The sequence below is a fragment of the Daphnia magna genome, linkage group LG2, assembly GCF_020631705.1.
Source record: "Daphnia magna isolate NIES linkage group LG2, ASM2063170v1.1, whole genome shotgun sequence".
NCBI lineage: Eukaryota > Metazoa > Arthropoda > Branchiopoda > Diplostraca > Daphniidae > Daphnia > Daphnia magna.
In genome coordinates this window covers 12,264,863-12,286,254 of record NC_059183.1, presented here as the reverse complement: position 1 = coordinate 12,286,254, position 21,392 = coordinate 12,264,863, and the positions used below count along the sequence as shown (strand labels likewise).

The following is a 21,392-nucleotide window of genomic DNA, read 5'->3' as shown; positions in this document are numbered from 1 at the left end:
TATAATCAAGATGTTGGGTTATTATGACAAATATCAAAAGTTTTTGTAGCAGTTACACTTACAGTGGATATTTCAATTGCAGCAAATTCCAGCTGACGCTCCAGTGAAAGGTTCTTGTCGCGAATCGATTCATGATTTCGGCCTTTTGTAACCAAATTGCTTTGCAAATCCAGTTATTTGGGCGTCTACAAAATTCTTTTGATCGCTCATTGTCTGCAAAGCGCTCTGAAGCTAAACATGACTAATTTTAGACCGGGAAGAGCAAACAAAATAATAAAATAAAAAAAACTTACCCTTGAAAGATCAACGGAATGTTGACGCTGATCATTTTCTAATTGCTCCTTGCAAAGTTCCCAGTTAGATTTTGTTTCACGATGAGCACTCCTTTCACTACTCAATTCTTGTTTGATTGTATCATTTTGACGTTCTGCCGCAATTACATTTTCTTCTAGGTTACTTACTTGAGCTTCGAGGGAAGCTTTTTGACCGCTCAATACCAGTAAAGTATTCTGAATCTAACACAATAACTTACGGTAACGTTTGCCACGAAATTCAATAAGGCATAATCTGCACTTACTTTCAACAAATTAATCGAATGTTCTTTTTTCTCATTCTCCAGTTGATCCTTACAATGTTTCCAGTTGGATTTCGTTTCACTATGTAACGCTCTTTCGTTTTGCAGTTCTCGCTTAGATGATTTGATTTGGCAGTCAGAGACATTTATATTTTCTTGCAATCCATTCACTTGACATTTGAGTGAATTATTTTCATTATTTAATGACTTTATAGTACTCCGAACCTGAAAATACATTAGGCTATAATTCTGATGAAAAAAAAACTTTAAAAAAATATTTATATATACCTTGTACAATTCGGCTGAAAGTACATGAAGGCATGCTTCCAGTTGATCTTTGCACAGTTCCCAGCAGAGTTTTTCCTCCCATACTACCTCCCTTTCGCCATCACGTTCTTTCTCCATCGTATCGTTTTCGCATTCAGCCACAATTGCATGGTCTCGCAACTCCTTGACTTGAATTTCCAGGATATTCCTGATTTCGCTGAAAACTGCCATGGCTGATACCTTAGTTTCACTGTGTGCTACTCTTTCGCAACTGAGCTCTTGTTGCGTTTTGGTTAACTCCAGCTGAAATTTTTCTTCGGAAGCACTCAAACGATTTTTCCATGAGTTCGTTTGACAACGCAACGATTCGATTTCTTTCGAAAGGTTTGTCACTTCCTCCCTGCTCTGAATAAAGTAATATGAAGAGTAAAAATCGAATATTTCACTATCAGATAAATGTTGTACGTTAGTGAGCTCAGCAGAAGAGGTTTCCAAACGCTGATTTAGCTGTTGAATCTCAGCGTGTTGACTATCGACTGTTCTCTCCAACGTAGAGACGTTTTCTTGTGCTACGCGTGAAGATTGCTCACAAGTCGCGTATTCTTCATTGAGGCAGCCAAGGCGTTCTTTAAGTTTAAGATTCTCTTCCAAGATCGTTTGTGAATCTTCTTTCGCCTGAAACCAGAAAACAGAAAAAAATTTGGCGAAAATCAAAGGTCTGTTGAATCCCTGTACGCTAACCTTCGACAATTCTTCGATATAGTTTCCAAGTTTGCATTTTACGGTGTCATATTCTTTACGGGCGTCGTTTAAGGCAGATTCAGTTTCTTGATAAAAGGATAATTCTTTTTGAAGTTTCTCCTGTTGGTCTTGATAGTCACTCAGGGTTGAATGAAATTGTTTTTCGGCATCGGACATCGCTGATTCCAAAGAAACAAGGCTCTCACGGAGGCTATCCACTAGTTCAGACAGTGTTAGAATTTTCTCATCCGCCTAAACATAAATATATATGTAATCCCTGCTAACTAAAATCAATTGAAGTGAAATAAATACAGTTGCCCGATCGGTCAAAACCTGTTGCAACTGGGTTTGCAGCTCGTGAATGCGTTCATCCGATGAACGCGTCAGCTCTTCGAGTGACTTAATGTTATCTAGGGCCATGTTCAGGCGTTGCTCCTTGTCTGCTAACTGTAAATCCATCTCTTCGTATTGGTTTTGCTTCTTCCCAAGTTCTTCCTCTACAGCAGACATTTGTTCTTGCAAATTCCTAAGATGGCCACTAAAAGTCTCTTTCTCTACCGACAAGTGATTGGCTTTCTTTATAGTCTTTAAAATTGCAACGAAAATTTTTCACCTTTCTAGTATGAACAAAAATTTAGAACAAAAGACAAGCATACCTCTGACTGGTTTCTTTCCAACTGATCAAACTGCGCTTCTAAATTAACGATGTGCTGTTGTGATCTGCTCAATTCCTTTTTTAAAAATGCATTTTCGGCTTTGACATTTGACTGAGCCTCATCAGCAGCTGCTAACAATTGGCTAGTAAATGATTGTAATTTACTTTCGAATGAAGTTTTGCGTTCATCAGATTTAGTTGCATCTACCCAGTTCGACTCAGTTTTCCTTTCTTCTGGGAAAAACAAATATTTTACTTATACTTACTATGACAATGAATAAAACACTTCATCTGACTGCAACAATTCAAATGCAAACTAATTACCTTCCTCAAAATATGATTTTTCCCCATTCATTGTTTTACTGAACGGAAACTGGTAGAAGCCTGGATGCTCAGAAACCTCAACCTCTTTTGCTGCAGTATTTTCATTTTCAGCTCGTTGTTCGCCAGTTTCAGCAGATAATTGCTGGAACAGTATGCAATGAATAATATTTAAAATATAGTAACCAGAAGGGTATTAGAATTATTGCAAAAGAAAATATTTGTTTCATTAACCATGCTGTACCTCAGAGTTCACGCGTGAAAAGCGGCTTCCACGAAAAAGTGATTTTGTGCTGAAACGCCTAGTATTACCCTCCGCATGATTAGTGGGAGATGATATTGGGGAAGAATCTTCAAGGTTTATCTCAACTTTGATTTGGTTTCGCTTGGGTGTGAAAACAGACTCTGAAGACGGACGATGGAAAAAACTGGGAAACGAGGCGTTCAATTGTTGCCTATGGATAACAGGTTTTTCTACTTCATTGCTGGATACCAAAGTTGCAGGTTGTGATGGTGCACATGGCGATGAAGCCACTACAGGCGAAACAGGAAATATAGGTTTGGCAACAAATGTCTTTGTTAGCTTCCTTCTAGGGGTAAAAGGAAATTCGGCGGCAAGGCTTGAAGGCGAAAAAGATTGATTTGCACCAGATACGGTGGGTGAATTGAACGGGCGCTGAAAGATACTGGGGACATGGGAGCTGAATATAGATTCTTGAGGGGTCAGCTCTTCTAATTCAGTACCAGGTTTCAGAGTTTCCGAGTGAGGAGGCTTGTGTGGTGATGAACTAACCACGTGAGCAATGAATGGTAAATCAGGCCCACTGATCTTTTCTTGGGGAGGTTTTTTTGTCATAAACTTGGGTTGGGGGAACCCAAAGAATTTTTTCTCCATATTACTTTGAATCAGTGTATCAGTTACTGAAAGCCATAAGCAAGCCTGCAGAAAACAGAATTCAAATACGGAATTAACACCAAATTTTGACTTAAAATGATATCATCAAAACCATACAAATTTGCCTTTCTTGCCAGAATACTACACAGCAAATGAAAGCAAACACAATAATAGCAATTTTAAGTTAGGTCTCTTGGGGATAAGCATGTTTGCTTCTAAAATGTAATATGATAGCTTGAAGTAGCTTTACTTGAAAACTATTGTGTCGTTTGGCAATTCACGGTTTCTAATTTATTATTAGTTTCCACGACACGTGTTCGATCATCACCAAAAGAGAACAATTTTTATTTAACTAGTAATTTCTCTTGGAGAAATCAAAGAAAGTTACACTACCACACACGGTAAGGATAGGAAAATATAGGCTTACCTAGTAGCACACTCAGAAACGTGAGACACTCCGGAACAAAAACGACTTGTTACCCCAAAGAGAGGAAACTACAGACTAATTGCCGCCCAAAACAGTATTCGTATGCTGATTGGTCGGCTAACCTGAAACAAATGAATGTCAGCCCAGCACTTGACCTCGTGTTCCAACATGGCAGAGTAAAATAGATCCTCATTTGTTTCATGTCTGCATAGATTGCAAACAACAGCATTTCTTACCATCACAACTTGATCGAATATTCGAATTCAAAAACATCTTTAAAAGTAGGACAATCCATGATTGCTAATTAAAAAGTTAATGGCATTCGCCAACGATGGCGTAAGTGTAGGAATAACAAAGCTACATGGTTCAAGGCCAAACAGATGAGGCAAAGATAGTTTAACGTTAACTCACGGATAGGTCTGCGACTGAACGTTTCACAAATGCACTTCTTTAAAATGTTGACCAATGTAAACAATTTTTAAAACCTAATTTCACGTATGTTTAAAAATTTTGAGGTAGCACATAAAACGCAATTATCTATGGAAGCTAAACGGAACGTCTTGTATGTTACTAGTCCCCATTTTTTGAATGGCGCCCTTTTCGAATTCAAACACCCTACCGCTTTATGCGACTTTTTTATTTCATTATACTGTGTGGGGGAAAAATCGTAAACTTCTAAATTTAAGAACATTTCTTTCAAGATTCTTTTAGCTTTTTCCAACTTTCAGAAGTTAGTCATGTTAAACTCAAAAATTAAAAAACAAATAATTAGATTTTGAATTTTCTTTGTTTAGACTTTTACCAATGTGGCAGTGCCGTCGGAATCGCGAGGTCTGCTGCTCGAAATGAAAAGTCAAAACAAGCATGCTTCAAAGCCCTAGTGTTGATGGATTTTATATTTCCCCAAAAAAGTGGATATAATGGACTGAAAGAATATACGTCTAACATTGATTTAAACTCGTGATACATTATGTGCTTGTGCTGCTATTCTTGATTGGTGTCGGTGTAAATTGACATTATGGGAAATCCTTATCTGAAAGATAGCAGTGCAAAGCCTCTTCCATTTCATCAACGGCGAAAATTTAGAGGAAACATGAGTTTCCTACCTGTGCCTATAACAACCTTAGATGGAGGTCAGATATAAAATGTATATTAAAGTGAGGTGGCTGATGGGAGTCCTAGATGTACAAATTATATAACAAGCTAAAAAAACAAACAATAACATAGAAATACTTTCACTTCTACATCTTCAGGAACAGCAGAAGGATCTACTAGTCTAGCAACTACTCTTCGTCATCAGCTTCCACATGTTTTACTTATAGAATGTATGTTAGAAAGAATGTGTGCCATGTACGAAACAGATTCAGCCAGACAAAAAGAACTGTATGATGGTGAGTTCAGAAACCAACATAGTTTAATCTAATTCAACTCATCCTAGTTTTTTTGTTCATTTTCATTTTTAGCATTGCGAAGCTACTTCATTACATTTCGTCTTCTACCTCGAAGTACTGGTTTTCCAGGAATGGATGGAGTCAGGTTAAAAATATCTTCTGATTTGAACAAACTGTTTTGCCTAGCAAAGCACCAGGTTACCACAAGTAGTCAAACACCTACAACAGCTGGCCCTTTGGCTGTTGCAAACTCATCCCCACTTGCTGGGAGCATTTGGTAACAATTTGCTACATTATAACATTTTTTGCTTTTCTTCCTGACAATGCTGAACACTATAAAATCCTATATATCTAGGAGCTCAATTGATGGTAGCGAACATCTGTTTACGTCGCGCTATCAGCTGGATTTCAAAGAAATGGAATTCATAGCAGCTGGAGGTTTCGGTGTTGTCTACAAAGCTCATAACTTTCTTGATAACATGGAATATGCAGTAAAAAAAATTCTGATCGGGTACGTGTTGAATTTTGTTTCAGTCTTTTATTTATTTATTTTTACTCATTTATTTTTTATTTACTTTTTTTTTGTTTTGTTTTATTTTTATTTTATTTTTTTTATTTATTTTATTTTTTTTATTTATTTTATTTTATTTTTTCTAGACCGAGATCTGCTACCAAAGTTTTACGCGAAGTACATCTTTTGTCTCAACTTCATCATCCAAATATAGTGGCATATAAAAGTGCATGGTTGGAATATTGTCCTCCGCAGACATTAAGGTACGTTATTGTTTTTCATACCTCCATTCTCAACTCAGTAGCTTACTTGTCATTTTCATGAATCATATTCAGCGAGATCCTTCGACAAATGGATATTTCTTCCCAAGACGGCCGACTTTCCTCACTAAACATCAGCTCATCCCAATCCCACGAAATAGCTCTGAGTTCGTACCCAATAGATTCTTCCAGCAGTAATATTTGAACATTCGAAAATTCTCTTAGATAGTCAATGAATAATTTTCATATCATATCATAGGTGACAGTATTATTTTTGAAAGCGAAACTCCAACCAATATGTCCCCAAGTGATAGCCATCCATCACAAACTTTACAGTGAGTAGAAGCATACCATTTTCATGACTGTCTTGCATCACTTTTCCAGCGAAGTGCTTTAGCATGTCGGCGATTTAAGTATTTCTTCTCAACACAGAGCCACATCTATCAGTTCATCCTATTCCTATAATTATGAAAGGACTGGTAGCACACGTCGGGTAAACTCCCTTACCAGTAAGCCAATAAGACATAAGTGCTAGCAACAAATTTATTTAGTAAGCAAAAACTCATATTTACATTTACATTCAAAGGTGACGGAAACGCTTCGGAGAAAATTGAAACGCAGACCAATTCGTCCTCGTGGTGTTATCAAAGCCATCGTGAGGTGGGCAAGGAAAGTCGTAGTGTCGTGTTGAGCAGCAGCTGGCGTTGCGATCGAGTATTCTCATCTCCTGCCATGTTACTCTACATCCAGATGCAATTATGCCCACAAACTTTACGACATTGGCTGAATGATCGTAATGGACGAAAAAACACGCTCGATAGCATTGATCTCGAGTTGTCTATCTTCCGCCGATTAGTGCAAGGAATAAATTACATACATAACAATAATATTATTCATCGGGACATTAAGGTATCATGCAAAAATTTTACGGCGTAAAATACGAAATCTACCATTATTTTCTTCTGTCTAATCAACCCTTATCTGTTGTCGAAGCCGGAAAACATATTTGTCGATGCAGAAGCGAATCAGGTGTTAATTGGAGATTTTGGGCTTGCAGTACTAGGATTCACAAGTGAACCTAATGGAACCGCTTTATCAACAGCAAGGCCAGGTTTGGTTTTTTGTTTTCAACTTCTCTTCTTTTTCTATCTAACGATAAATTTTCTAATAAATCAACTAGTTGGAACACGCGCTGCCACCCAGGGAGTCGGAACTCATACATATGCTGGTATCTATACGACATGTCTGGCGACTTTTCTATTTTTTTTTTTTTTTTCCTACCCTTGAAAGTTTCTACTTTATACTCGTTAAAAGAAAAAGACGGGGTAGTGCTTTTCTACAACCTTCCATAATCTTTCTTAATTTTTAAAATTGTTTTTAGCACCAGAACAACTAACTAGTGGAGAATCTTACGCCACGGTGAGAAGGAAGAATCGTATTTGATCACACAATTTTTAAACGTGCAAAACTTTCGGTATTGCAGAGCGACGTTTATAGCCTGGGCATCGTTCTCCTTGAATTGCTCAATCCTTTCGAGACAGACATGGAACGATACAAGACAATTGAAAATTTACGAGCACGCTGTGAAATATCAGAAGAAGTGAAGCGTAAATGGCCTAAAATGGTGATTTTGAATTAGTCATTTTATTTCGCCTGAATCACATTCTCACTCGTTTAGCAACGAATTCATTTACTGTTTTAGGCAATGTTAGTGACCAAAATGATCTCTCGTGACCGTGAATTACGCCCGTCTGCTGCAGAAATCATATCCTATCTCGACTCCAATTCACCTACTTCCAAAACTGCCGCATCAGCAACGCGCCATTTCAGCGAAGATGAACTTTGGTCCATCATCGAGGATTTAAGACGTCAAATAGCTGAAAAAGACCTAATCATAGAAGCACTGACGAAAAAACAAAAGTGACCTTTCCAACATGCAAATAAAATATAGAAATATTACGTCCGTTTAGGCTATAATACCGCAAGTCTATCTACAGCTTATTGATGGTGAAATTTCAAGGCCTGACACCGCTTTAGCGCGCAAAGAAACCATTCAGTAAGATCTGAAAATCCGTTTTTGAAGTTTACGTTTAAGGCTATGTTTCGTCTCCGCTTTTACTCTTGCACCCGAACGAGTGCAATTGAAGGCGGATTTATCATTTCGATTCGTTGGAGACGGTATGGAAAATGATACCATTTGGATTCGCATGGGAATGAAATCGCATTACATCCAAACTCTTCATTGCAGTCCCGGTCTTGTTACATAAGTACGCGGGTGTTAGATTTTGCTGATCCTTACGCCCCAAAGCTCATACTAAACGTGCAGTAACAAGATGTATCTGTTTTTGCTTTACCTCTTTTATTTTTGTTAAGGCATAATCGAATAACGGGTTAATTTCACTTCGTCATTGTGCCGTGATTGCAAATTTTAAATGGTGCACATTGTCGTACATTTTATCGGTTAGTAGAACATTAGGTTAGTAGTTTGGGCGTAAAACACAAGAGCGTTTTATCCGGCAAAAACAAATATTTCCTCTTATCTTAGTATTTGGTTATCTGCTGGACTGCTGGGTCTGCTGCCGCCACACAAAGCCACCCTCTCACGATTTAGATGAGTCTGGCAACCGCGGGAAGATCAAACCGGTCGTTAAAACATTCTTTTTTCCTCCCGAATTTTATGGATAAACAAATGTTTAATGCTCGTTCACTTGGGAGCTTGAAAAATTGTGACTCGATGGCATCCATTTTTTAATGAAACTATTTCTGACGACTTGTCGTTGTGAAATTTTTCTGGCGAGTCGTATCAAACTTAAATCTTCCATCTCTAAGTATAAAAAAATATATCGATGATAGCCGCTGGTGTTGCCCACAGAGGCTAGCACAACCCTATTTCGCCTGTGCTGTTTTACACACAGCTGTCGACATGACATTTGCGTCGTAAACAGCGCTGTTGTAGGGGCTGCCCCTGTCTTGCAGTGTAAAGGTAAATTAATGTGTTATGTTGAAGTGACAACACATTGTAATAGTGAATTAGGATTCGTTTATTCGCGTTATTAATTGTTCAATGTGGTTTTTTGTGATCTGGCGAGTTTTTTTTTTTAACGGAAAAATCGATAAAGTTTGTGTACCTGAGGGGTCTAAAAGTGATCTTTACTAATTTGTCAATCTTTTGCAGGACAGTCTGTTGTACATAATTGTGAAAACAGCAAGCTAGCTCCCAGCTGTGTTAGTTTGTGATGAAGGTCGGACTTTACTGCACCTTTACTATGTGAACTTGGAATACCTTGCCCATAATCCTGAAGACTTGAATAGACTATAAGGCAAACAAAGAATGGCAGCTGAAGAATTTGTTCTGCGTTGGAATAACCACCAGCAGAATTTTGCTGCTGTCGTGGAAGACCTTTGGAGACACGATACCTTCACAGATGTTATCCTCTGCTCTGAGGGGAGAGTGTTCCCCGCTCACCGTGTTATTCTGTCTGCTTGTAGTCCCTACTTTCTTGAAATCCTCAGCAAAGTGCCTGAGCACCAGCATCCTGTTGTGTTCCTCCAAGGGGTACCCCTCAAGGATTTACATTCTTTGCTCACCTTCATGTATTCAGGGGAGGTGGTTGTATCAGCTGGGTGTGATATGGCCTCGTTCTTTCGAACAGCTGAAAATCTTCAAATCAAAGGTACTACCTCAATGTCCCTTAACCCACTGCCTTTTCTGTATCTTATGTAGGCACAGATGAAAAAATGTTACTTTATTATTTTAAATCTCTTGGTTTTATATTCCAATTTTGTATTCAAAAATTATGTAATAAGCTGCTCAGAAGTCCCTAATCCACGCCGTCTTTGGGAGTATTTATCACAATATTGATTTGTTTTTTAGGATTAGCTTCATCGTTGTTCCCGTTTGCTGTAGCTCCCGAACCTTTAAACACGCCTCTCAGTACGAGTGAGGGAGGTGCAGGATCAGTGGAAAATATAAACGCAGGTTATCCTGTGGGCCGTCCAGCACCAGGAAATAGTGGAACTGTTAGCCCACCCATCACAGGCGACAGACGAATCCATCACGTTTCAAGACCGACCATAGTATCTGAACCAATGCGGTCATCCTCAACCGACGTGGATAGTCCTCAGCACCACCATCAAACTGGAAGGATAGATGACAGGATTACGTCTTCTCCTGGACGCTCAAGTCCTCCCCAACCATTACCTATCCGTGCACCCGTTATCGCTCCGGTCGGCACCGAGCAGCATGCCTATTCTCAACATCACAGCATGCTATTGTCCTCTCTAATGGGCAACAGGTAACTTTCAATGTCATGCTTAATGAAAATTTAATATGACTTTTAAAATTTTTATTAGGTATTCGCCGACACCACTCACCAACCGATTAATACCTGCCGCCCCACCGGCTGGTTTACCATCTCCATCTGCCGGACGTCCGCCGGTAGTAGTTGCCACTCCACCCATAGGAGTTGGACCAGAAGGACCTTGGGTTCCTCGGCAGCAGCCCGTGATCCCAATTGTCCCTCCTCCACCACAAGGGCCTATAGCCTCTCAACGAATGCCTACTTACCCTCCTCCTCCTCCATTGCCAGGACCGTCGTTCAGTAGGCGAGGTCGTCCTCCATCCGATGTCAACGCTCCACGACAAGAGCCTACCCCGACCGTTGCGTCTACGATAGCTGTGTCTGAAGTGCCTGCCGCAGTTGCAGTGGCCGAACCACGACCGGCACCGTCTGCCCAAAACCAGGTAAGATTAGATCAGTCCTTTTTGTGTGTCTGTGTGTATTCCCTTTGCGAGTATAAAAATCAATAAAGATTTTATTTTTTCCCTTAAGCCGTTGCGAGTGACAGTCGTGACTCCGCAAGGACCAGTTACCATGTTCCAGTGTCCATATTGCGGAAAACGTTTTCGGCGGAGAGATCATTTGCGACAGCATATCCGTACTCACACCGGTGAAAAACCCTTCCAATGCAACACTTGCGGCCGACGATTCAGCCAATCGCAACAAGTGAGAATCCACATGCGTGTTCATTCCGATGCCTCGACGACTGGAACTACCAGCCATCCACCGCACGCCCTACCAACACAGGGCCAAGGTAAACAGATGCATTTCAGTTTTGCTAGTATTCCTCGATTTCATCCATTGAATTTTGTGCATTGAATAGGATCACTCACAGGAGCCGGACATAGTCGAATTAGTAGAGGTCGCGATTCCTACCGCGGCAGCAGTAGTAGCAGTGTTGGTAGCGCTCCTAGAGAAGCCTTTGTCGCAGAATCGGACGTTCAGTCTAATGTGATCGCCTCTCAGCCGGGCGTTGGCGCCGGCACTGACGGGAGTCCGCGAGCCTCTTCAGCCCTCGCAACGACCTCCCCACCGCCACTGATACAGACCAAACCGACCAGTCCTCCCAGTCCGTGTGACCAGGATTCACCGACGGCCAACAATAATAACGCCTAAAGGTGGTAGGTCGGGAGTTAAGGGGGAAGTGGAAAGTAATCCAATGGGGAAAAATTTTGTTTTCACATAAATCATTTAATCTAAGCCTCGTGCGATATCCAAGCGCCATTCATCGTACTGCCGTACCATGTTCAATGCTCTTTAACAAATTGAATTTCCCTGCCCTATTAATTACCACCCCAAAATTTTCTTTTTTTTTCTCTCCATTTTGGGGTTGGTTCACTGCCATCAACCGGTCGAATTCTTTTTCGCTCCATTTTCTCTCTTTTCCCCGTGGCAAAAAGGAGCCTATGGGCTGAAACCGGTTAATCGTTGCTTTTTTTCTATATATATTATCGTTGATTAACCGTGGGCATTTTTTGAAAACGAGCGTTTTTTTTTTTACCTTTTTTTTAGTATGTGCCTGGTAGGATTTGCTCTTTAAGGTCGGTGCCTTTGATTGGGTTAAGCGGAGAGAGACAATGCGCTAGATAGGCGAGAGAAACAAATAGGCGCAGCATTGTGTTAGTGAACAGCCCAGTGATTGTGATCATTGAAACCCGAGACCCAGAATATGAGCCAGCGAAGGAGCGTGAGAATGAAAGTAAAAGAGAATAGCTGATTGTGCGAATTTGCGCATGTCAGAACAGTCTGTGATAACCCAGTTGAGTTAGAATCGACAGAATTGCACAGCGGAAAATCCCCCACCCCCTAAAATTATATTTCAATGTTGCAACTAACTCGTGATAAAAGGCGCTGTGCTTCTTGGTTGATATGTTTCATGCGTATCGTTAAAAATAACTCGTAGATGGAGGAAGAAAAGACGTGGAACCAACTGTGAAAGGATATGCTATCGCGCCAAGCCATCAAATGTGTACGTTTGTTCCCCCCATCCTTCCTCCTCCCTCTCTTTGATAGAGTCACAGTTCTCAAGCCGAGTGAATGATGGGCAACGACGAGTATAAAAAAAAAAAACGCTAATTATTTCGTGAAATCCATTTCGTGAATTAGGTAAAATAATTTCCCGTTTTATAGGCAAAGAAAAGAAAAAGAAAAAAAAAGTAATAATAATGTTATGGATCAAATCAGTCACGGCATTCGATCGTGCATAGTTAGCAAATTTGTCCCCTCCAAAAAAAAAAAAATGAAATTAGCTTCAAATTCGATTTATCATGTTTAGCCGTTGACCCACCCCCATATCCACCATCCTCCATATCTTTTAGATTATTTTAGAACATCTCGTCGTTGCGTAGTACCACACTCGTTGCTCAACCATTTGGACGTGACTGATTTGCGTGCCTTTTCTGTCCATCAATGGTCATCTGTCCCCCCTCCTCTCCCTTTTTTTGTAATCGTAATCATCTGCCAGGATCCATGTGTTTAAAACACATCCAGCAGCCTAGTAGAGTTTTTGTCTTCGATCTTCCTTCACATCAAATTGTCCTTTCCCCCCTCGAGAATGCAGAATTTTCACTGCTACTTAACGACCTTAACCCTTAAACATTTCAATTCTTTCCCTCAAAGGGCATTTTGATTGTCCCCCCCCCCCCCGCTATTGTTTCCATATTTTTGTGACCCTGCGGATGAATGAGTGAAACCGACATCATCGCATTGATAGAATTTTTTGTGACGGTAACAACAAATGCGAGTCAGTTTTTAGCGTATTGAGTACCAACAACCGGTGATTTGTGAAAACAAAAGTGAAAAACAAAAGAATGGCGCAAACGGTTTGTGCGGAATCGAATCTAGTCTTGCATTCGAAAGATAAATTTTTAAAGTTTCGTTTAATTCCTTTTTAAAAGAAAAGTGACGATCAGATATAGAAATGATCTGTTAAATTGTTTGTTTTTTTTTTTTGGCTTGTTTTAAAAGTTTTTTGATTCATTAAAAGAATGGATGATATCTCGAACCCACAAACTTCTAAAGATAACACCAAAAGAAAAAAAAAAAAAAAAGATGTGCCTGATTTCGACTGTGAATGCTATTAAACACAAACCCAGATTCGGTAATGAGTGAAACGGAAAAGAAAACCAAGATGAGAAGACGGGAATTGGTACCGGTACCTGTGTGCGGCTGTGCGATGTTCTATGATTTCCTATTAGTTATGTTATACACTATATTATCCTTCTTTCGATTCCTCTTTTTTTATTACTACTGGCGCCTGCTTTTTTTTATCGCTCTCCAGCAATTTTCCCCGTTTTTTTATACGTTTATTTTCTCTATCTCTTCTTTTTCTTGTCTTTTTTTTTTGAGTGAATCTTGTGTGACAGTGATGTCGTTGATTGGCGTCCAGTGTCAAGACGCAATACTCATTATTAATGTCTTTTTCGTGTTTTAAACTTCTCTCTCAAGCGCAGTGATCGGTAAAGCGTGCATGTCTAATGTTCGTTTTTTCTTTTTTTTTTTTTTGTTTTTGTTTTACCTTTCATTTTTGATTTTTACCTTCCGGTTGATTAGCATTTTTTCCTCCTTTTCCCCCGCTCTTTTTCTACTTTTTCGTCGTTGCCTTTTTGCCTCTTAAATAGAGTGTGTAACTCGTGTTTTTTTTTTTTGTCACATGACACAATCGACTTTGTTCGATCCTGTCAAAAAAAAATCCTTTTTATCTGTTTCGTTTATTTTTCGTTCTGCGTCCGTTGCCGAACCAGTGAGGGGGGAAAGGCAGACATTACCTTGTTACATTAGGGAGCGAATCAGTATGATGTCCCGCCAACTGTGACTATTACTGATACTCACCTGAATCCACAAAAGTGAGATGGGGAGGTGGAGCTGTCTAGTCGTTGCTTTTCTGTTCATCCGCAAATGCTTGAGCGAAAAAAGGAGGGTTGGGGGATTCCAACTTGCCAGCAATAATTAATAGCTGAATAGAATATCATGAGAGAAAGAAAAAATTTATTACGACCATACATTGTGGTCAAGGATAATGTGTCTGGTTGGTGTGTGTACAGTGATGGTATTCAAACTCTCCACCCCCCAAAAGATTTTTTTTTTAAATAAAATAATCGGAGAGGGCGATACTGCACAAAATGTGATATGGTTTTTAAAGAATGGTATTGTTGCGCGTGATTGACTGTTTGAATTAGCGAAAGCCCTGAATGCACTTGAACACTACGACTTCTCCCTCCCCCATCCAAAAAAGAAAAGACACAAATTACATCGGAAGTTTTCGTCTTTTTCACTTTAATTAGTTCATTTTGTAGAGTACTCGATATTTCTTTGATCTAGCTTCTCTTCCTTTTGAGGTTGGGTTGAAATATTTTGTCTTCGTTCACTTATGTATTGTGGAAACAGACGGTATGACCCCTTTCATGATTTCAAAATTTTACAATACAATTGGAATAAAATCGGAGTTGTCTTTTTATGACCATTTGTTTATTGATCTTCGTTTCTTACCTGCCCACACCTTGAAAAATATGCGTAATAGGCGCGGCATAAGATACACTCAAACCGCACTATTAAAAGACAAAAACGGAGGGTCATTGTTCCATTCGTGTACAGGAGTGGCAAAAATGAAATCATTCCCTGATTGAGAAAACAAAGTCTACAAATCTAGATTTTTTTTTTATATGAAAAAATTGGGAAAGAAATTCGAAGACGAAAAAGTTGGGTATGTCATATGGCCCCGCCCGTCAAACAAACAAAAGATGTTGAACAGACGACACATTATAAGAACTTTTAGAAGTGATGTTTGAAGAAGTGCAGTTCTACAGTATCGGAGTGTCTCCAAAAAGTGCTCTTTTCCACGGATGAATTTTTGGAAACACAACACAAACGTTCGCCGTCAGCAAACAGTGGTAAATGAAAAAAGGGTATTAATAATGGTAAATGAAACGGCGAACATTCGCAGCGAGCTCGTTCAGTCGGCAGCAGAGTAGACGTACTTCATTGCATGGCTATATCTTCCCCACCTCTAGTTATTGAGATGACGTCAACAGCTTTAAAGAAAAGAGACTTGTCTCGATCTCAACTACTGCTACCGACAAGAAACCCCCACACTGAGACACTGTAGAACCATAACAGAATAGCAGGTCTGAGAAAGTATAAGATCTTCTAGTGACTCAACAAAGACGTAACGCAAAAAAAGAAAACAAAAAAAAAAAACAAACAGAAATACAAAAAAGGAAAAAAAAAAAAAAGGTTCGCGTAGTCTTACAATATCAGAGTTTTAGGTTGCTCCCAGGTAAATATTTCTCGCCCAAAATGGCCATATGTACTAGTTTTTTGGTAAATGGGGTTCTTCAGGTTGAGGCTCTTAGCGATAGCACCTGGCCTTAGGTCGAAGTTCTTCTTGACAATTGCCAGCAACTGGCTTTGATTGTACTTGGACGTGCCATAGTCGAAAATTGTGATCGAGAGGGGCTCCGCCAAACCAATAGCATAAGACACCTAGAAGACAAGGAGCAATACGTAAACCAAATTGTTTTTTGTTGTTTTTTTTTTCATGCCAAGCTAAGAAATTCGACTATTTACCTGGACAAGGCAGCGGCGGCAAATGCCACCTTTGACTAAAGATTTCGCAACCCATCGGGCAGCATATGCGGCTGAACGATCCACTTTGGTATAATCTTTACCACTGAAAGCACCTCCTCCGTGGGCTCCCCAACCACCGTATGTGTCAACGATAATTTTGCGACCGGTAAGTCCAGCGTCACCCTTAGAAAATATAATAAAAACGCCACGTCACATTACAGTAAATAAGATGTTATGTGCGAACATACCATCGGACCACCGTAAATAAACAACCCGCAGGGGTTGATGTGAAAAATGGTTTCCGAGTCCAAGTATTTGGCGGGAATAACGACCTTGATGACGTGTTCCATCACGTCACGGCGTACTTCTTCCAATGATGCCTTCGCTAAGTGTTGTGTGGAGATAACAACGGTGTGCACGCGCAGTGGAACGCAAGCTCCATTGTCAAAATAGTACTCACAGGTTACCTATTACACCGTGTTGTGATTAAGTATTAACCAAGGACATGAACAAAACTTGTCTTTCTCACTTGAGATTTGGTATCGGGGCAAGCCCACCAAAGAGTGCCATCACGACGCAACACGGAAAGTCTTTCGTTCAATTTATGAGCGAGAACAACCGTTAATGGCATGCATTCTTCAGTTTCATCAGTGGCATAGCCAAACATCAATCCTTGATCACCTGAATTTTAAAATGTTTAGTTTCAAATAACCAAAACAACAAATATAATTCTTTTTTCTACCTGCTCCAACATTATCTTCATCCCGGTCAACATGAACACCACTAGCAATGTTGGGTGACTGTTGTTCTAATGCAACCAAAACATTACATGTTTTGTAGTCAAATCCTGTGGGGGGCGGGAGAGAAATTGTGTTAAAATACCTCATACCCCAGTATTAAACTAATAGTTGTCACCTTTAGATGAATCATCATATCCAATTTGTTTAACTGTTTCACGGATAACCTTTTGATAGTCCACAATGGCACGTGATGTGATTTCACCACAGACCAACACCATGCCAGTTTTGCTGACAGTTTCTGTAAACAAACAGCAGGTATCAAATGATGAATAGTGGCTTTATATCATACAGAAACTTACCACAGGCAACTTTAGCATTTGGGTCTTGGGCTAAATGGGCATCTAAGATAGCATCACTGACTTGATCGCAGAGCTTGTCTGTACAAAAAATGTCAAACAAATAAACAGGCATTGAAATAAAATCAATGATAGTTGTTCATTTTAGAATTTAACATATATTCGACGTTGCGCTTAGAAGTTACCTGGATGTCCTTCCCCCACTGATTCTGATGTGAAAAGAAATGTTTCCGACGTTCCATTGGCGTTCGAACTCTCTCCGTTAAGAACTTCTTTACCCGGCATGTCGAATAAAATTCAACCAACAATTTAAAAACACTTTACACTTTACAACAAAAAAGGCGGATTCTTTATTTTGATTTCTTATTTCTAAGCTTGACACAAAAGCCCGTGGCAGTTTAGTAGACACGAGAGTAACTTGCTGGAATACCGAAGTGAGAACTTCCTAGTTCGACTGCTGTGTGTGGAAAGAGGCCTTTGCACGTGGCAACCTGCAATTTATAGACTAGCTCAAATATCGATCACGATATTTTGTTAAATCGGGAATCGTCGTGAATCATTCAACTTGATATTTGACCAAACTCACGCACTTGGGATCGTGATCCAACTTGCGACGTGTGCGATACACAAGCCACTGAAGTGTAAGAAAATCCGGATTTTGCTCTATGACACGTCGCAGTTGCAATTACGATGCAGTTTTCATTTTAGCAGACGACCGCCTATCAAGTAAAAAATTACCGCGCCAAATTTTCCGAAGTAGTAGTTTTCTTCTTCTTCACTAAGTTTTTAGGTCCATTCCGCCCTTTTTAGGCCACTCGGGGCTATTGACATCTCGCCAGTCGCCACCCAGATGAACCAGTGTGCGATAGGAGTCGCCAATCGATCAACCTTATCGACCTCATGTTACTTGAATGAGTTAATACTCAATGGTCTTCTGATACGTTCTTTTCTCCGAAACGCTAGGAGGGCGGTTTTAAGCAAAACTGTACAAATATTTTCAAAGACTTGACAGAATGGCGTTCCACATCAAAAGCCGATTGAAAGTTCTGATTGCATTGACACAAAGGCCACATTGCTTCTATACTTTCAGCAAAAAACCTTGAAGACCTGTTTCCTTATTTGTTGTAGACTTAAACAACAGGAAGAGCAATGGCTAAAATCATTCCATCGCTAGCGACCTCCAGTTGTGTTTTACGTAGTTCCATGCCTAGACCTACCAAAACCAAGTACCCTCGAGGAAACAGCGGAGATTCATTACGCCCATACTAAAAGGTCTGCCATAACAGCAGTGAACATTGACGGTTTAGTCACGTACGTCGTAGCCTAACCTTATCTGGGTATAACGTAACGTTTCACGAGCGATCGTACTATCTAACCAGGAAGATTTTCGAAATGAATACTGCAATTCGTTGCTGCTGAAAACAAAGCAATTATACTTTCGTCATGGTAGTGCCGAAAGCTTCTGCTAGGCTTGTGATAAGAAAAACTATTTGCCTGAAGTAATCATACATTCCATGCTTAACTTTTGAAGATGAACATGGATACGAATGCCTTGATTAGCATCCAAATTCCATCATGTTTCAGACGTGTTTTTGACAAGAAAGAAGAAATGTTGCATTTCAAAATTACGTCAAGATAATACGTCTCAGAAATAATCTGTGTGGCAGAGCCTGAGGAACTTTAAAACGAACTAAAATCCGTGTAGAAACTGCGCATCATTCCTTGAATCTCAAGGACGGCTACGAAAACCCCTTTGGTTACTCTTATCGAAGGACGGTTCTCATTGGAAGTCAGTAAAGATTTACACAAAATATTAACACAGCATATGAAAATACGGCCAATCTCGACTTCCGAAACTGTCACGCCCACAGAAAATATTTACGTACTTCCCCGGATAATTATCACTTTGTATTTTTTCTTTAAAAAAGTACAGTTCATTCTGCAAAAACAAAAATTTTATCAATTAAGACAGATACTCGAACGAGAGATTTTTCAATGAGCATTTGGCCACAGACCGTTTGTCTTTACAAATATACCCAGTTGTAACTAACCAAATGGATCAACAGAAAACTCGGTATTTACATGACAATAAGAAAATTATTGCAACAAACCAATTTCCTACAAGGTAATAAATGATGGCAGCACACCTATCGGCGTACGCGTCTTAGGTCCCGAAGGTTTTTCAACAATCTCAACATCCACGTCATCAAGGACTTCTTCATCTGGTTTGGCCTTTGTTTCTTCATCATAGTAACGCTTCTGCGCCTTCTTTTTAGAAGTTTTGGTCTTCTTGATGCTTTTATTTGATTTATTTATAACAGCCAACCTTTGCAGTTTGCTGCCATGATGTGCCGATGGTGTACAAAGTGGGGACTTAAAGTTGGTGAAACTACGATTGACAACGAAACGGGTGGCGATAGACCGATTGATAACGGAGCGGCTTACGATGGAGTGGTTGGAGCCAAGTTTCCCCAAAGTGAGGCTATTGGATTTCCAACACTTATTTCGAATCAGTCGATATTTGCTTTGAAGAATCTTGGGTAATGACGTTCGAGGACTTGCAATCTTGTTGGCCTTCTTTTTCGTTTTGGCAACCCGATTATCCAGTTTAAAGCGTGAATTGGCTGGGGGCTGCTTTTCAATTGGCGTACTTGTTAATTTTGGGGGAGTTAGCGTCTTGAATATGTGGTGCTGCCCACGTTGGGTAAAACGATTGATTATCTTCGGAGACTTTACGGCGGATTTTCGAACCAGTTTATAGGCATGTTTAATGGCGATTGTTTTTAGTGGGCTCTCCATTTTCCGCCATTTATATTTACTTTTCACTGAATTATTTATAAAATTGAACTTTGTCAGTTTACGACGATCTGCAAGGTGACGAATGGGACTTGGTTTTGTCTGTTGTTGTTGCGCAATCTGTTCAGAGTTCTGCATGTTCAAGGTCGAGATTGGTTGTTTACTTGCCTTGACTTTTTGCTGAAGAGCCTGTCTGTCCATAGATGAAATTTCATCATTTTGAACAAGCACAACTCTCTCAGCATGATAGACTTCTTGACAGTTCAATGGAATCCCAATATTCTTTTCAGATTGTACATGAGGGAAGAACTTGGGATTGACGATTATTCTTTTGGGGTTGGGCAATTCTGGGGGTGGAAGCACATTTGGTTGAAAAAAGGCTGGGTTGACATGGACAAAATTTCCTCTCACTGCAGGAGGGCCAGGTACCACTTGATTCCACTGCCAGTTCAAGCTTGCAGGATTTACATGAAAATAATGTGGTGGGTAATTTCCTATTACATTCTGCGGATTGTTGGGATTCATTCCAGATTTCTAAAAAAAGAAAAATTCAATTATGACATCAATACTGCTGTGTACCATATTCCATATGCAATGTTCATTTAACTTATTAAGTGGTCACACACGAGATCCAAGATTTACTGTTTGATTACAACCCAAAGAAATAAAAAATGTTATCCTGCCCCAGAAAGGTTTCTATAACCAAATTATTTTTAAATGTTCGCTTAGACATACAACACGTGGACTAAAACGTACGTTCGGGTTTTTACGAATGGTTGCGTAAAAGCTTAAAAATTAACTTGCTGATAATGCCAGATAAAACTATACATTGCTCAAACCATATCTAGTCATCTACATTTTTTTCTAGTCTCTATGTATATTTTAAAGGCAAACCTACATGTTGGGAAAGGCTTCTAAAAAGCTTAACTTACAAAAACTCAAAAAGTTTCATAAGAGTTAACGAAAAAGATAACAAAACGGAAAAACTTTCTTTTTCTGTTGTTTACGAAGATCCAGTCTTTCGCGGCGGTGCCATGTAAAATCAAAATATAATTAGTTTGAACTTTTTGTAGGGCTCGGCCCCGATCACATTCTAATCGGGGACACCGCTAAGCTTCCCCGATTTAAATGAATCGGGGAAGTTCGGTGCGGGGATTTCTTTTTTCGGTGCGGAACGGTGCTATAATCGGTGCTGCACCGATAGCACCGCTACAGCCATAGGGGGTTAGTCTTACCAGTGACCTTGAGTTCTGATAGGCCAACGAGAATCACGTGACTTGGGTCACATTTTTTTCTTGTTGGCCGTAGGGCAACTGCCAATTTAGATCACTATTCATTGATAATCGGGGAAGGCACCGATCACCGATATCACCGCACCGAGCACCGAAATCTCTTCCCCGATTAAGATTATCCCCGCACCGGATCGACTAAAAAACTCCCCGATTAGCGCGGGGCCGAGCGCTAACTTTTTGGAAAATTTTTAGTTTTTTACTTCGCTTCTGTTAAATATTTTAGTTAAAAACGCAATTTGACTTCATTTCAATGGCATCGGA

At 39.8% G+C, this 21,392-nt stretch overlaps 5 protein-coding genes and 1 long non-coding RNA gene across 21 annotated transcripts in view; 3 read left to right on the top strand and 3 right to left on the bottom strand.

Annotated features, from left to right (window-relative positions):
* Positions 1 to 206, bottom strand: part of LOC116917216 (myosin heavy chain, cardiac muscle isoform) — a 28,164-nt gene extending 27,958 nt beyond the window's left edge. For all 15 annotated transcript variants that reach the window (XM_045168738.1, XM_045168745.1, XM_045168743.1 and 12 more), the window contains exon 1: positions 63 to 206. The gene's annotated coding sequence lies outside the window, so the exon portion shown is untranslated. The remainder of the gene's footprint in view (positions 1 to 62) is intronic.
* On the bottom strand, positions 6 to 4,021 carry LOC123469927 (restin homolog). Its single transcript, XM_045169268.1, is given in 11 exon segments — positions 6 to 195; positions 268 to 515; positions 578 to 799; positions 863 to 1,246; positions 1,307 to 1,516; positions 1,583 to 1,834; positions 1,895 to 2,167; positions 2,239 to 2,471; positions 2,562 to 2,703; positions 2,803 to 3,498; positions 3,881 to 4,021. Coding segments are annotated over 10 exon segments (2,805 nt in total). The 5' UTR covers positions 3,454 to 3,498; positions 3,881 to 4,021.
* Positions 4,022 to 4,687: 666 nt separating this feature from the next.
* On the top strand, positions 4,688 to 8,001 carry LOC116917238 (eukaryotic translation initiation factor 2-alpha kinase 1). Of its 2 annotated transcripts, none has more exons than XM_032922647.2 (14): positions 4,688 to 5,013; positions 5,134 to 5,271; positions 5,344 to 5,548; positions 5,627 to 5,782; positions 5,929 to 6,045; positions 6,118 to 6,236; positions 6,302 to 6,377; positions 6,475 to 6,551; positions 6,629 to 6,951; positions 7,036 to 7,153; positions 7,223 to 7,270; positions 7,424 to 7,461; positions 7,526 to 7,666; positions 7,745 to 8,001. In XM_032922647.2, exons 1-14 carry the CDS (start codon positions 4,899 to 4,901, stop codon positions 7,964 to 7,966), a joined length of 1,893 nt encoding a protein of 630 aa, XP_032778538.2. In that variant the 5' UTR covers positions 4,688 to 4,898; the 3' UTR covers positions 7,967 to 8,001. The 2 variants fall into 2 exon arrangements, with proteins under 2 accessions (XP_032778538.2, XP_032778537.2); XM_032922646.2 differs by having other exon boundaries at positions 6,457 to 6,551.
* Positions 8,002 to 8,626: 625 nt separating this feature from the next.
* LOC116917246 (early growth response protein 1-A) lies at positions 8,627 to 14,826 on the top strand. The gene is made up of 6 exons (XM_032922662.2): positions 8,627 to 9,025; positions 9,218 to 9,716; positions 9,917 to 10,337; positions 10,396 to 10,786; positions 10,875 to 11,136; positions 11,206 to 14,826. The coding sequence occupies exons 2-6, from the start codon at positions 9,374 to 9,376 to the stop codon at positions 11,496 to 11,498; spliced, it is 1,710 nt and encodes a 569-aa protein (XP_032778553.1). The 5' UTR covers positions 8,627 to 9,025; positions 9,218 to 9,373; the 3' UTR covers positions 11,499 to 14,826.
* A 4-nt stretch (positions 14,827 to 14,830) lies between these two features.
* Positions 14,831 to 17,541, bottom strand: LOC116917282 (S-adenosylmethionine synthase). Its single transcript, XM_032922726.2, has 8 exons — positions 17,229 to 17,541; positions 17,047 to 17,124; positions 16,863 to 16,985; positions 16,690 to 16,794; positions 16,477 to 16,628; positions 16,196 to 16,414; positions 15,948 to 16,130; positions 14,831 to 15,863 (listed from the first exon to the last, which is right to left on the bottom strand). Exons 1-8 carry the CDS (start codon positions 17,326 to 17,328, stop codon positions 15,627 to 15,629), a joined length of 1,197 nt encoding a protein of 398 aa, XP_032778617.1. The 5' UTR covers positions 17,329 to 17,541; the 3' UTR covers positions 14,831 to 15,626.
* Positions 17,542 to 18,637: 1,096 nt separating this feature from the next.
* Positions 18,638 to 20,530, top strand: LOC123469629. Its single transcript, XR_006642898.1, has 2 exons — positions 18,638 to 18,951; positions 19,012 to 20,530. It is a non-coding gene; the product is annotated as an uncharacterized LOC123469629 (long non-coding RNA).
* The last annotated feature ends 862 nt before the right edge of the window (positions 20,531 to 21,392 follow it).